The sequence below is a fragment of the Paramisgurnus dabryanus genome, chromosome 9, assembly GCF_030506205.2.
Source record: "Paramisgurnus dabryanus chromosome 9, PD_genome_1.1, whole genome shotgun sequence".
Taxonomy (NCBI): Eukaryota; Metazoa; Chordata; class Actinopteri; order Cypriniformes; family Cobitidae; genus Paramisgurnus; species Paramisgurnus dabryanus.
Genome location: NC_133345.1, coordinates 31,638,371 through 31,654,658, shown reverse-complemented (window position 1 = coordinate 31,654,658; position 16,288 = coordinate 31,638,371). Strand labels below are relative to the sequence as shown.

General features: G+C 36.2%; 1 protein-coding gene across 4 annotated transcripts in view; it reads right to left on the bottom strand.

The window, feature by feature from the left end:
• pak1 (p21 protein (Cdc42/Rac)-activated kinase 1) overlaps positions 1–16,288 on the bottom strand; it is a 66,404-nt gene that overhangs the window by 31,058 nt on the left and 19,058 nt on the right. For all 4 annotated transcript variants that reach the window (XM_065283724.2, XM_065283728.2, XM_065283725.2 and 1 more), the window contains exon 2: positions 213–429. In XM_065283724.2, the coding sequence (XP_065139796.2) occupies positions 213–405 (193 nt within the window). In that variant the 5' untranslated portion in view covers positions 406–429. The remainder of the gene's footprint in view (positions 1–212; positions 430–16,288) is intronic.

Sequence of the window (16,288 nt, the reverse complement as noted above, 5' to 3'; positions counted from 1 at the left end):
TGTACTAGTTAAGACCCTTATGCCTCAGTTGAGAACATTAAGAGCCCTTTAAAGCTGCATTGAAACTGTAAATTGTTGAGGTCCACTAAAGTCCACTTTATGGAGAAAAATCCTGAAATGTTTTCCTTTATAAAAACCTTAATTTCTTCATGACTGAACAAGAAAAAAAATAATTTTTTTATGAAAGTGGAATAATCCTTACTGTTACTTACTTTTGTCTCCGCCTCCAGTGAGTATTGATCGAATAAAACCTTCTTTTCTTCTCTTGTCTTCTGGATTCGGTGGCAGCGGTTTGGAGCCGTGATTCAGCGGGCCCGAGTCTTTACTGGATGAACCAATCATAGTGCTGGTGTTCCTCATGGGCGGAGCTGGTGGCTTGTCGTCTATTTCCCCATTGTCTGACATTTTCAGCTATGGGCGTGGCTAACTCTGAAACACAGCCAATCAGAAGTGGAATTAACTCAATGGAAACAACCTGAAGTAGAAATAAAATTCATCATGTGACCTCGTAAATGTCCCAGGATTATGTAATACTGGAAATAGTGTGCACCATCTCACAACACAAACAAGAACAAATACAAGGATCAGTCAGAACACAAACCAGCTTGAACAAAGACAGACCAAATCTCTAAACTACGTTCAACAAAATCAATTTTACAAAAAAAAATTAAAAAACATAACGTATGCACTATTCATTGATATGATTTTGAAGCTGATGCTAGGTTAAACAACACCTTCCGTCCGGAAAATGTGCCGAAACTCCAAATATCGGCAACAAGATTAATAAACACCATAAAGAAGCATCACAAAAAAAGTCTAGTCTCTTTCAATTGGCTCACATTTACACATTTGGCCAATGCCTTTTTATACGCATTCACTGGAAACTTCATTTTAAGATCAATCACACGAACAGAAACAGTACAGAAAAAAATATATTTCACCTTACCAATCTCTATACGACATACAGACACACAACTCCAGTAAAACACAACTCCAGTTCCTGACAGCACAGACACTGTGTGCATGTGCATGTGCATGTGTGTGTTGGTGTTTATAAGATGCTCCGCCCCCCCTGCAGTGATGTCACAGGTGAGCAGAAAGCTCTATGGGTTTTGATCTGTGACTGACCTCTGCGATGCTGTAATGTGATATCTGACACTCACACACACACACACACACACACACACACACACACACACACACACAATACAAATAGGAAACCGTAATACACAAGCACACAACAGTAGGCAGCAAGACAAACAAACACATTGTTAGATACATCACTAGCATGTTAGTCACATAAGAGACTGACACACAAACAGCTGATGAAAGATTGTTTCAGACAGACAGGACTGCTGTTTAAGTGCAGGGTACACACACACACACACACACACACACACACACACACACACACACACACACACACACACACACACACACACACACACACCCATAGATTTCAGACACTGCTGTTGCTTTTAGCGGAAACCTGTCATCAGTCTGCTCTCTTTTATCTTACACACGCCTTAGGTAAACTCTAAATTCAGAGAAGAGGTGTAAAAGTTTACTACTGAAATACACGTCTACACAAAGACACAAATCACATATAAAGACTGAAAGAATAGACAATGAAATGTGCTAAAATTGAAATACACACATTATACACACTAGATCAATGGTCTCCAACATTGTGCCCATGGGCACCAGGTTGCCCGCACAGTCTGTGAGATGCCCGCCAAAGCACATTCAGTTAATAGCCTCAATTTTAATATTTATTTATTAAATGTTTTAATATTAGCTTGGCTTTTATTATGCATGTTAACATTTTATACAATAATACAACATATAAACAAGTCAAATAAAATAAAATCAACAATTAAAACAAAAACGTTTTGAGTAGACTATATCAAAAAAGTACCCCTCCAGAATGATTTATCCATTGTGGTAGGCCCTTCCTTACAGAAAGGTTGGAGACCCCTGCACTAGATTATTCTTTGTTTGTTTCAACTTCGCGGTTTAATTTGGTTATATAGAGTTAAAGGGCGTGCACACCAAAGCTTTTACGCCTGCGGCCGGTGCATGTTTCAATTGATTCCAATGGAAACTCAGCGTTTTTCAAATAAGCCAGCACTCTGTATTTTTTCCGCGCTCGGCGCAGAGCGTCGAGAGTTGAAAAAGATTCAACTTTGGGTGAAAAGCTCCGCTCGTCAATGTCAGTTCTCATATGGCCGTCCAATCACAGTAGAGGAAGGGCAGGACAAGTATTACAACAACCAACCGGCTCCCAGCTCAAATATCCAAGCTAAAAAGTGCTCGGCTGGCATTCGGTGTCCTCTAGGCGTTTTCAGACACATTAATTTTCGGTGTGCACAACTAAGGCTGTCACAATGATTGAATAATCGTCTCATCGCGATTGTTTGACCTCATCGCGATGATTTCAGATCACCGCAATGATTGCACATCTCTTTAAAAAACACAAGGGGGAGCTGTATAGGAATTCATTTTTGCAGCCACTACAGACGGTTCAATATATGACCTTAGCAGGATTGGCTAATATTTAAGGCATTTTTTATAATTTTTATTTTCAGTTTTTTTACACTTTATTGTGTTTATTTCTTATGAAGAATTTTCAGTTTTTCAAAAAAGTATTCATAAAATAATTACTTTTAAATATGTGTTATGTGTATTAATATTTACTGCCAGGTAAACCTTGCAAAATATTTAATTTAAACAATTACAACAATGTGTGAAAATTATTTAATAAACAAACAAAAAATGTATGAGAATTAAATGTCAAAGCACTAAAACAGGCAATTAATCGTCATAATTGCCACAATTTATTAGACTATCAACTACCAGCCAAATTTCCTAATCGTGACAGCCCTATGCACAACCCTTTAGAGGTTCAAAATTCAACACTCGAACACACAGGGCCAGATTTACTTTGTTATTTTGACGATTGACCTTATTGGATATGCATTTGTAGAAGGAGCGCCTCTTTTAGGGAGGAGATTATTTAAATGAATCATGCAAAATTATTTACTAAAGGTTTGTACTTATCAGTTTACTGGTATTTGCAGCATTATTTTACGCCTAAAAAGCATTTCTTAAACCCTATGCACTGCTCTTGATAAATTGCGTTCAATATACGGAAATTAGATTTCACACCTGTGTTCTTTAATTTGCCCAGTTTAGTAAATATGACCTTTAATCTGAATTATTAAATTAATATTTAATGAATTATTAAATGAATAGTTCACCCGGCCATAATTTGAGAATTACGCCATAATTTTCTTACCCTCAAGCCACCCTAAACGTATTTGCCTATCATCTTTCCGCCGGACACAATCTGCGTTATATTAGAAAATGCCCTGGCTCTTCCAAGCTTTATAATGGTAGTAAATGGTGCTCCTGATTTTGAAGCACAAGTGCAAACATCCTTTACAGAAGTAATCCACATGGCTCCAAGTAGGGATGCTTAACAATTAATCGCGATTAATCGATAGCAGAATAAAAGTTTTTGTTTACATCATATATGTGTGTGAACGGTGTATAATAATTATGTATATATAAATATGCACACATGCATGTATAATTATAAGAAAAAAAAATATTTATATATTAGGTATTTATATTTATATATAATATAAATTAAAAATAAATATACAAATGTATATACACATGTAAACATTTCTTAAATATATACATGCATGTGTGTGCATTTATTTATACAAAGTTTAGTTCAAACATATATATGATGTAAACAAAAAACTTTTATTCTGCTACCGATTAATCGCGATTAATCGTTAAGCATCCCTAGCTCCAAGGGGTTAATAAAGGCCTTCTGAGGGAAATCGATGGGATTTTGTAATAAAACATTTAAATATTTAATAAGTAATATTTAAAACTTTCATCATGGGGTAATATTCAGTTTTGGATAAACTATCCCTTTTAAGTTTCATTAACTTAAGATTTCATTAACTTAAGCAGAGGGTCTGTTCTTTCATTTGATATACTGTATTGTATGTTTATATATTTAAAGAAGAACATTTTCTGGAAGGCATTAAACATTTGTGAAAATCATGAAAAATGCTGCACTGGCTGGCAACTTTTTTGTAAAACGAGAATGAGAAAATGAATATATCATTCATAAAGCTTTATTCATAAGGAAATCTCCATCTTCATTATCAAAGAGCACAAAAACAAGGTTCTGATACCTGAAAACCATCTATGATCCAAACATTATAATATACTGTGAGGGAGTCATTGTAGCCTTTAATCACGACTCTGTTAGACTGTTGATACTACAATTACACAATAGGACCTGATGATTATCCTCAGCTTGTTCAGCATGGCTGTGACGTAAAGGCGAGACACAAATACATGACGGGTCATCTGTAAGAGCTGTAAATTGGTCATATTTTGTTTTGCAGAAACTCCTTGTCTGACTCATGGTTTGTGGTCCAGGAGTAATCTTATCTAGTGGAGGATACGGTGATGACTAAACCCCAAAACAACCCAGATGTTCAGCTGTAGCCAAACTTCCAGACTTTCTCCTGTCTCTTTAGGTTCCTGGTTTGCCTTACATAACACCGAAAAATGCTTTCTCAATGCTGGTTTCTCCAGGTGTGACTCTGTGTCTCTTGGACTCTCTTGCATAAATCATATTTTGCTTTCAAAAGATGACATCAGAAAAAAGTCTAACAATGCATCGGTGTAATGTTTTTTTACAATGCTTACAATGATTAGTCATCCAGTGAATACAATAGTAGTAAGTGTGCTTTCTACACAAGTCTACCTTGTTTTTCTGTTTCCTTGACTTTTTACCTGGTGTTTTAACTTTGCTTGTTTGTTACACCACTGATAATATAGTTATGCATTAAATTGCATTTCTGAAAGTTATACAATGCACCTTTAAATACATGCAAATTATAAAAATGCACTAGTAAAAAGAGTCATCCAAATATGAAAATACTCTCATAATTTACTCATCCTCATGCTATATCAGATGTATATGACTTCCTTTCTTTATGGTGAACACAAATGTGTAATTTTATATCAAAATGTGTTACTATCAAAATGCCAAAGTGACTAGCTGTCATCCGCAAGTTTTGTCAGGAGAAATTCAAGAATTTATTTGAAGATATTAACATGCCGCCATGCTTGAATGCATGGCTTAAATATGCATTTTACATTTCCATATAAGCTCAAAATATACATTGTTTCATTATCGTTTTCCTCAAGAAGACATATATTATGCAACATATATTATCCCACTGGAGTAATCTGAATTACTTTTATGATGGATGCATGGATTCACTATTTTGAGCCCTGGGCCATATCAGAAAATGACATTAATTATTTATTTGCATTCGACTGAAGAAAGGAAGTCATATAAATCTGTAATGGCATTAGGGTGAGTAAATTATAAAAGAATATTCATGAAAAATCTCTAGAAATCAGATTATAAATGTTATTGGTGAAATATAGTGTTGATCACAGATTTAGTTTAAAGCACTATCACTGTCTCTGTTTTCAAATGTGTTTATTTACTATTATGAGCAAGCAGGCTTTTAAAACCACCATCACAACAACGTCGCACACGTTTTGAGCATTAATTTTGTGCAACGTGTGCAATCCTGCGCCGAATGTAAGACCCTGATTGAGAGGAGTCAGACAGAAATATGATCATACGAGAGGCTTTTAAACAAAGACACATCATTCATCAGGCTAAAAATATCACTCCTTTCTCTCTCTCTGTGTGTAAGAGAGAGCTGTGTGACCGAAACACTGTTATTAAAATAGCCATTGGTGTAAATTTAGAAATTTACCAATTCTTCTCATCAGCAGTTTGTGTGTTTATATGGTCTGAATAAAAATTTAAGTGCTTACCGCAGAAATGTTTTTAATTCAGTTCTGAGCTCTTCTTAAAGTGATTAAAAAGCACCAAAGAATAAGTGCAGGGTTTTTATACTAATTAAAGGCCAATGTTATGACATTTTTATGAGTTAGCTGACAGGTTTTGGGAAAACCTGGGGTGAATTTACACATGAAGCTGTGTGTCTGTAGAGAAACGGTCTTCATTAGACACAAACTGATTTTTAATACACTAAAGACTTGAAGTGACAAAATTGGCACACACAAGGTTTTATCCAATGCTAATGTTGTGGGTATTAAAGGTGCCAAAGAATGCATTGAAATAATATGTTAAATTGTTCTTTGATATTTACATAAAAGGTATGTAACTTTATTAAAGGCACACTCATTTTCCAGCTAAACATATGAGTTTTACCGTTTAGGAATCCATTTAGCCGATCTCCGTGTCTGGCGTTACCACTTTTAGCTTAGCTTAGCATAATCCACTGAATCTGATAAGACCATTAGCATCGCGCTCAAAAAACGACCAAAGAGTTTTGATATTTTTTCTATTTAAAACTTGACTCTTCTGTCGTTACATTGTGTACTAAGACCGACGGAAATTAAAAGGTGTGATTTTCTAGGAACTAGGGATGCTAAACAATTAATCGCGATTAATCGTTAGCAGAATAAAAGTTTTTGTTTATATCATATATATGTGTGAACTGTGTATAATAAATTTGTATAAATAAATGTACACACATGCATGTATATGTTTTAGAAACGTTTACATGTGTATATACATTTGTATATTTATGTATAATTTATATTATCTATAAATATAAATACTTAATATATAAAAAAGAAATTCTTAAAATTATACATGAATGTGTTCATATTTATATATATACATATTTATTATACACAGTTTACACATATATGTGATGTAAACAAAAACTTTTATTCTGCTAACGATTAATCGCGATTAATTGTTTAGCATCCCTACTAGGAACTATACTCTCATTCCAGCGTAATAATCAAGGACTTTGCTGCCGCAGTGTTTCCTCTACGATTTTTTCCAGCTGTGGCGGCAAGGGGTGCCCATGATGATTAATGTACATTATTTTTTTAAATGTAGAAAATAGGCTACAGTAAACTAACATGTATTTTTTTTTATACTTTTCATGCTGTCATTTACTTTTCCTCATATTTATAGCAACATGCTTTTCTATGTTTGATCTAAATTGTATTTTCTTAAAAAATACGTTTTATAGCTTCGTATGGATCTTTTATTGTAGTTTTAATGTAGTGCGCAAGTTCGTGCTCGTGTTTAGCGTTACAGAGCTGTAGCAAAGTCACGCACAGTCCTGTTTGATAATCCGCACCGTTGTGATTGACAGAACATCCGAACAGTTATCCGACATCAGCAGCAATTTTATTCCACACCCGTCCTGTTTGACATAACCCCGACCCGGTCACAACGCAAATTGTGCAGTTAAATATAAACCTTTAACGGTCTAACCTTTTGGTGTTGGATGTTAGACCCGCAATTAACTATATTGAGTCCCAACCTGCATCTACAACGCAAATGACACGTTAATATTATTACACTCGTTACCTCAAATATTATGCGTTTTACCCGCGGGTACCCCGACCCTCCTATCTGAAACAGATAAAACAGTCTCACCTTCTGCCTCAAGTTTTTATTACCAACGTACCTCTCTTCCCACAGGAATAATGTAAGTTTCTGCTTTCTTTTCAACGTGCTTTCTGCTGCTTTGGTTTTAGAGCGCGTCACAAAAAAGAACAGAAACTCAAATACTTTTTTATTCGTTTTGTCAATCTGATAATTATTTAAGTGTAACATATTTCGTGTAGGCTTATTTATTTTACAACCCCAAAACAGAAAAAGTTGGGACACTATAGAAATTGTGAATAAAAAAGTAATGGAATAATTTACAAATCTCATAAACTTATATTTTATTCACAGTAGAATATAGATAACATATCAAATGTTGAAAGTAAGATATTTTGAAATGTCATGCCAAATATTGGCTCATTTTGGATTTCATGAGAGCTACACATTCCAAAAAAAGTTGGGACAGGTAGCAATAAGAGGCCAGAAAATTTAAATGTACATATAAGGAACAGTTGAAAGACCAATTTGCAACTTATTAGGTCAATTGGCAACATGATTGGGTATAAAAAGAGCCTCTCAGAGTGGCAGTGTCTCTCAGTGGTCAAGATGGGCAAAGAATCACCAATTCTCCCAATGCTGCGGTGAAAAATAGTTTTCTGAGCTTCTCAGAGAAAAATTGCAATGAGATTGAAGTTATCATCATCTACAGTGCATAATATAATCCAAAGATTCAGAGAATCTGGAACAATCTCTGTGCGTAAGGGTAAAGACCGGAAAACCATACCGGATGCCCGTGATCTTCGGGCCCTAAGACAGCACTGCATCACATACAGGAATGCTACTGTAATGGAAATCATAACATGGGCTCAGGAATACTTCCAGAAAACATTGTCAGTAAACACAATCCACCGTGTCATTCGCTGTTGCCAGCTAAAACTCTGTAGGTCAAAAAAGACGCCATATCTAAACATGATCCAGAAGCACAGGCGTTTTCCCTGGGCGAGGCTCATTTAAAATGGACTTTGGCAAAGTGGAAAACTGTTCTGTGGTCCAACGAATCAAAATTTGAAGTTCTTTTTGAAAAACTGGGATGCCATTTCATCCGGACTAAAGAGGACAATGACAACCCAAGTTGTTATTAGCGCTAAGTTCAGAAGCCTGCATCTCTGATGGTTTGGGGTTGCATGAGTGCGTGTGGCATGGGCAGCTTACACATCTGGAAAGGCACCATCAATGCCGAAAGGTTTATCCAAGTTCTAGATACATATGATCCCATTCAGACGTCGTCTCTTTCAGGGAAGACCTTGCATTTTCCAACATGACAATGCCAGACCACATAGTGCATCAATTACAACATCAAGACTGCATAGAAGAAGGATCTGAGTACTGAAATGGCCAGCCTGCAGTCCAGATCTTTCACCCAAAGAAAAGATTTGGTGCATCATAAAGAGGAAGATGCAACAAAGAAGACCTCAGACAGTTGAGCAACTAGAAGTCTGTATTAGACAAGAATAGGACAACATTCCTATTCCTAAACATTGGTCCCCCTCCAGCTGTTCCTTATATGTACATTAAAATTTTCTGGCCTCTTATTGCTACCTGTCCCAACTTTTTTTGGAATGTGTAGCTCTCATGAAATCCAAAATGAGCCAATATTTGGCATGACATTTCAAAATATCTTACTTTCAACATTTGATATGTTATCTATATTCTATTGTGAATAAAATATAAGTTTATGAGATTTGTAAATTATTCCATTCCTTTTTTATTCACAATTTATACTATGTCCCAACTTTTTCTGTTTTGGGGTTGTATTATTATTTCTCAAAACAGAGACGTAGCCTAATCATCATCTGTTGATTTAAATCTATTTGTGCATTAAACTAAACCCATGGGGGAAATTATGATATTTTAGGCGATTTACTTACAAATTAGTTTACAACGCGAATCCAGAAAGAAATTTATTTATTTTTAAAGACAACCAGTCTGACCGGACTCTTTATTTTGCGAGCTGCCGCCGTGGGTTTTGTCTAGAAGGGATACAGCAAATGCAGAAAGTTAATGATTAGATTTGGAGGTAGGATTATTAGGATGAAAACAGTGGCTCTGGCTAAATGAGATACAAATACATCCTATAATCGTGTGAAATTTTGTGTTTAGAGTTGGGTTTGGGTGAAGGATTAGGATAAAACTGTGCTTATCCGGCAAGATTTCGTTTGCTGTATCCCTTCTATCCACAACCGAAGGCGTGGCGGGGATGTTTTAGGCGTGGCGGGCCACCACGGTAGAATGTATTTAGCGGAAACACTGTGTCGTACCATGGGTGGAGCAGGCGCAATGATATTACGCAGCGCCTGAAAATAGTCCCATTGGTAACTTTCAATTGCTAAGGACTATTTTCAGGCACACAGAGCTAGAGGTGAATGTAGCAAGTGTTTTCAAATAAAATTTTATAATATTAATTTGTGTTAAGAATATTATTTTTCCCTCACATTGCAATTTCAATGTATAATATACTTAAACAGTATGCAATTGCATGCATTATTGTGCTATTTTATTGTCATATATAATCTGTGATATAAAATGGTCTTAAAAAGACAATAATATCCACTATCATAAATATTTCTGGGGCATTTGACCAACTCATTAAAGTAGTTTATTTATAAACCCAATTAAAAAAGTAGGGCTTCAACAACTAATAGAAAATTCGATAATCGTCAATAATATGTGATAATAAAATTTGTGTTCAACACACGTCATTATTGATTAGTTTGGTCTGTGACGTCACTTTGTTACCATCTGCCCCAAACAAAGACAAAATCACTTATTAAATGGTGAAATTAAACAAACTTTGCGGTTTTAACTACGTCATCTTCCTGTCAATCATCTTACTGTATCGCGTCATCATTTAACTCCCGCTTTTCTGTGCTGCGTGCGCCAATGCGCAAGTTGCGCTGTTGCAATGGGGCGGTGGGCAAGAGAAGTCACAGACCAAACTTGATAATGACATTCGTTGAACACTATTTTCATTATCGAATATTAGGTTAGTTTTCGCAGCCCTACAAAAAGGACCGTTCTGGATATTTCTTGTGGATATTATTTACTTGCTTCTAAGTGCCTCTTTGAAAGATTCATGGTCACAAACCTTTCTTGGCAAATTCAGAAAACACTTTTGACATGAAAGCATTTATTTCAACAAAATTTACAAACAACTTGCAATTTTCTGAAAAACATGCAACCTCTCCTGGAAACCATCCAAAGCGAAACATCTTGTTGTGCAATACAACATGCATCAGACAGTCTGTCAATCCCCCAAGACTTGTCTTTGTGTAACTTATATTGTGATCTCTCTCTTGCTCTACTGCAGCATTTCCATAGAAGACATCTAGATAATAAAACAACACTGATTCTTCTCTGGTGCTTGCATTTACGCACACGCATCAAAAACATATTCTTCTTCTGCACCTCAAAGAAAGTCATCCTCTGAGCGTTTGAAGATCGAGTCGAGCGTGTGCGGCGACACCAGCGAGGGTCTTAAAAGAACACGACAAATCAGTTTTATAACAAGACCACTGAGACAGAAATCCATATGAGTCAACTCTGGACAAGGAAAATATAACAGAGACTGGTGACCCTTTAAAGGCAACACCAAATTAAATTTGGACACTTTTACTTTCTTAATCCAAATTTCTGCCTGTATTGTGAGCAATTTATCAATGCAATTTTTTTTAATGTTTAATTATTCATCTCACAGGAGATGCTTGCATGCTGCAGATATCTTTATATTGCAGTAATGTGAATTAAATCGGCACAGTAGGATGAGCCGTCAATAAAAGTGTCCACATAAAACAAATTTATGTCATAGGGAAACAAAGACACCACACAGCTTGGTGAGACAAAGAGAGGAAGAACGACATCATATCAGTTTATTGAATTCAAGTCAGAGGTGAATATGAACAGAATTATCTGGGCAGAGGTCTCTCTTATGAATACAGTACGGAAATGACTTAAACTGCAATTCATCAACTAGCCACTAGAGACAAAAGGGAGTCAATCCCATAGACACCCATGTTAAAATACCCAACTTTCCAGCCTGTTTACAGCCTGGTACAAAAAGTGGTTTTGGTCTATAAAGCTAATTTTGCCCTTCATGACAACTGTAACTCATCAAATTAAGCCTTAAAGTTGCTCATAATTATGGGTGTGGTTACTTGAGTGACAGGTGGATTGCCGCTGCGTTCCCTACCGTCAAAGAGTGAAATGGTGTAATGTTATTATACTGTTAGTATTTATGACACCTACAGTACATGCTGTATTTTCTTTTATATGTGGACATTTCCATTTTATGTAACTATATATATATATTATGTATGTCACCTAAAGGATTATTAGGAACACCATACTAATACTGTGTTTGACCCCTTTTTGCCTTCAGAACTGCCTTAATTCTAGGTGCCATTGATTCAACAAGGTGCTGAAAGCATTTTTTAGAAATGTTGGCCCATAATTGATAGGATAGCATTTTGCAGTTGATGGAGATTTGTGGGATGCACATCCAAGGCACGAAGCTCCCGTTCCACCACATCCCAAAGATACTCTATTGGGTTGAGATCTGGTGACTGTGGGGGCCATTTTAGTACAGTGAACTCATTGTCATGTTCAAGAAACCAATTTGAAATGATTTAAGCTTTGCAACATGTTGCTTTATCCTGCTGGAAGTAGCCATCAGAGGATGGGTACCTGGTGGTCATAAAGGTATGGACATGGTCAGAAACAATGCTCAGGTAGGCTGTGGCATTTAAAAGGATGCCCAATTGGCACTAAGGGACCTAAAGTGTGTAAAGAAAACATCCCCACACCATTAAACCACCACCAACAGCCTGCACAGTGGTAACAAGGCATGATGGATCCATGTTCTCATTCTGTTTATGCCAAATTCTGACTCTACCATCTGAATGTCTCAACAGAAATCGAGACTCATCAGACCAGGCAACATTTTTCACTCTTCAACTGTCCAATTTTGGTGAGCTTGTGCAAATTGTAGCCTTTTTTGCTATTTGTAGTGGAGATGAGTGTTACCCGGTGGGGTCTTCTGCTGTTGTAGCCCATCCGCCTCAAGGTTGTGCGTGTTGTGGCTTCACAAATGCTTTGCTGCATACCTCGGTTGTAACAAGTGGTTATTTCAGTCAAAGTTGCTCTTCTATCAGCTTGAATCAGTCGGCCCATTCACCTCTGACCTCTAGCATCAACAAGGCATTTTCGCCCACAGGACTGCCTCATACTGGATGTTTTTCCCCTTTCAGACCATTCTTTGTAAACCCTAGAAATGGTTGTGTGTGAAAATCCCAGTAACTGAGCAGATTGTGAAATACTCAGACCAGCCCGTCTGGCACCAACAACCATGCCACGCTCAAAATTGCTTAAATCACCTTTCTTTCCCATTCTGACATTCAGTTTGGAGTTCAGGAGATTGTCTTGACCAGGACCACACTCCTAAATGCATTGAAGCAACTGCCATGTGATTGGTTGATTAGATAATTGCATTAATGAGAAATTGAACAGGTGTTCCTAATAATCCTTTAGGTGAGTGTATATATATGATTTTAGATGTGTAATCACTACTTATAACACAGAATATATTTCCTTATTTATTTACTATTACTAATTTACTATAACTCCGCAAGGTCTGTAATATATATTATAGGTTTTAATCACATTGAACACACTCCAAACATGATGATCTTATAAAACATGATGCATTGCTGTGTCATAATTGAATATTTAATTGAATATTTAAATAATTTTGTTTTTTATAGAAATGAAGTTTTTATGTTTACAGTCTTACTTTAACAGACATATGATAATACTGCCAAAACTGTTTTAAGCAGTTATATTCCTGTTATATATTAACTGTCCAACATTCCCAATTTGATTTCCTTGAATTAATTTCATATATATTAATTTAGCGTTTATAATGCTAATACTTGAACTTAATTGACAAAACTGACATGATTTCTAGAGAGCAAAGGCTTTGTGGAAAAAATTAAAACAAAGTCTATAAAATAAACAGTTTTAAAGGATTTGATGATCACATTAGTGATTGTATATTATTTTGTGTTGTCAATGTCAACACTCAGGTCGTATTTCAGCTTTAATGTACATTTTTTTTTCTAATTATCCCATAGCGATTTTACCGTGTGTATCCAGAAATGTAACGCGCTGCCAAGATGGTGACGGTCGGCTGTGCCCACTTTGGCAACAAAGATGCTCTTCAGAAACCTATACGGGTGACGTCACTGACACTACATCCATGTTTTATAAAATCTAGGGGTGAAACACACAATAGGAAAGACAAGTTTAAAATCATCACAACTGATATTTAAGTCTTTGTGTCAGACAGCCGATTCAATCTCTGCTTTACTGTGTCCAAGACCACAATGAAATATTTATAACATTGTAAAAAATGAATGAAATCTCCTGAAATCTAGCTATTAAAAAGCCACATTTAGAGCCAGAAGGACACGCGACATGAGGATGAGTTCTTTCTGGGTTAAACCGGGTAGCCATTAGCTAAAGGTTTGTATGTAAAACCCCGCAAGCAACATAATTACACATTCAGCTCATATGAGCTATGACAAGGGATGCTGTCGAAATGAGCAGTGTGCGTCTGTCTGCGTTTGTGTGTCTCTTTCTCTGTGTGTGTGTGTGTACACAGCAAGGGGTTTGATGGGGGTTGAGGTACAGACAGGAAAAAGTGTCGTTGCTTTATGTACATGCTAATGAGCTTATCATGGGGTGGGGGGATATTTTATCATATATTAAAAAACAGTCTGCTGCTTCCTCAATATGCTGAATTGTTCCCACGAGATATATAAACAGTGTTATGGAAATTCACACACATTTGAGCAAACAAAAATCTCATTTTAGCATGAAACAATTCAGGCTAAAGTACACTCACCATTATGTAGGAAACTATAGCACAGAGTTTTATATATATATATATATATATATAAATTGTTTTTTATGAAATTAAATGAAAAGCTACAATAAAGTTCCTTCAATCATTTACAGAATATCACAGCACAAACTAAAATACATTTATTAATTATGAACTACTTCATCATAAACACACAGCATGTGTATCCACACACAGTTAAATCAAATATGCAGGGTTCCCACACCTTAGATAACTTCAAATTCAAGGATCTTCCCAAGTCCAAAACCCTCAAATTCAAGGACTAAATGTGGGGACACATTTTAAGTAAGAGCAAGGTTACATCGTGTTATCTTTTAAGATACATTGTTACAGTTCCCTTTCGAGGGAACTCGCGCTGCGTCACTGCGGTGACACTTTGGGGACGCCTCCAGGTGTAAGAGCGTCTGAATGTGTATATCAAATTCAACCAATGGTGAGGCTTAACGACAAAGACAGGCTGACGCGAGAGCCAGGAAGTATATCGCTATCTGAAATATTGCCAAAGACGGCGTTACAGGGACGCAGGAAGTATGGCAAGGGAGATGCAGCGTCTCGTTCCCTTCTCAGGGAACAACAGTTACATACGTAACCCAAGACATTTTGTGTCAAATACAACTATGCAAAAAAGCATTTTGGTATGAATCAACATTCGCATACAGAAGATATAAACATTTAAAGCGAACAGTTTAGCACGTGTGCTTAAAAAGTCTAGAATTTGTATGATATTATCCTACACTACACAGGGAATAATATGGATTTTTTTCCAGAAAACTTCTAGCATAAAACAGATTCGAGCAATTTTAATGACCTGTATCTATGTATGTATATTTTCAAAAACTTCCCAGGGCTCTTTCGCTCAAGTACTCATAAAACATGAAAACCTGTGTGTGTGTCTGTGTTGGAACTAAAGTGTTCTTCAGTTAATCCCTGGAGTCGTGATGCTGAATGGCCAGAGTCTCTAACTACAACAGATGGTACTGGGGCAAATCCTGCCAATTTACATAATATATCAACAGAGATGGAGAGAGAGTGACAGTGAATCTGCCCTGACTTGATATTTCCCTTGTATGTAGGTATTTGTATGTTTAATATATGTTACTTCCTTAGTTTCTTGCTTTTTGTAAATCTCTGTTGTTGTATCGTCCTACTTTTTCCTTTGTAAACAACAGTTGCACTACAGATGTCCATTGCAGCATAAATGGTCATCGGTTTAACACCCACTGAACACAATTATTGCTAAAAATGCACAAAAACATTGCATGCACTGTAAGCCCCTTTGGATAAAATTGTCTGCCAAAAAGCATATATTTCAGTGCAAATGTACCTGCATGCATGCTGTACAGACATTTCTCATGCCAATAAAGCACATTTTAATCGAAATTGAAGAGGAGAGAGAGTACACAGTTACCAGTGATGATTCAGAAAGAGAGATGCCCTTCAAAATTAACTGCAAACACTGATACCAGACATTTTTCACATTACAATCATTTCATGATGGATACATGAAGAAGTGATTTTTTTTTTGTATATCACTTTACTGGTGATGTCCAAGATCATTTTCAGATATACATGAGAGAGGAAAGTAAAAATAAAGACAGAATTCACAAAATAAGGAGAGGCTCAAAATTAAGGGGGTCAGTTGCTAAAAATGTCTGCTTTCTGACCTCAAAAGCTAAATCACCATTAACAGAGACAGCAGACAGATGGTTTAATGTGTTAACAGTACTGAAAGTCATATGAACCTGCAGTCGAACACAACACACATTTTAAAAACAAGAGACTTGCTTATATGAGACGGCACAGACATTGTTTTAAAA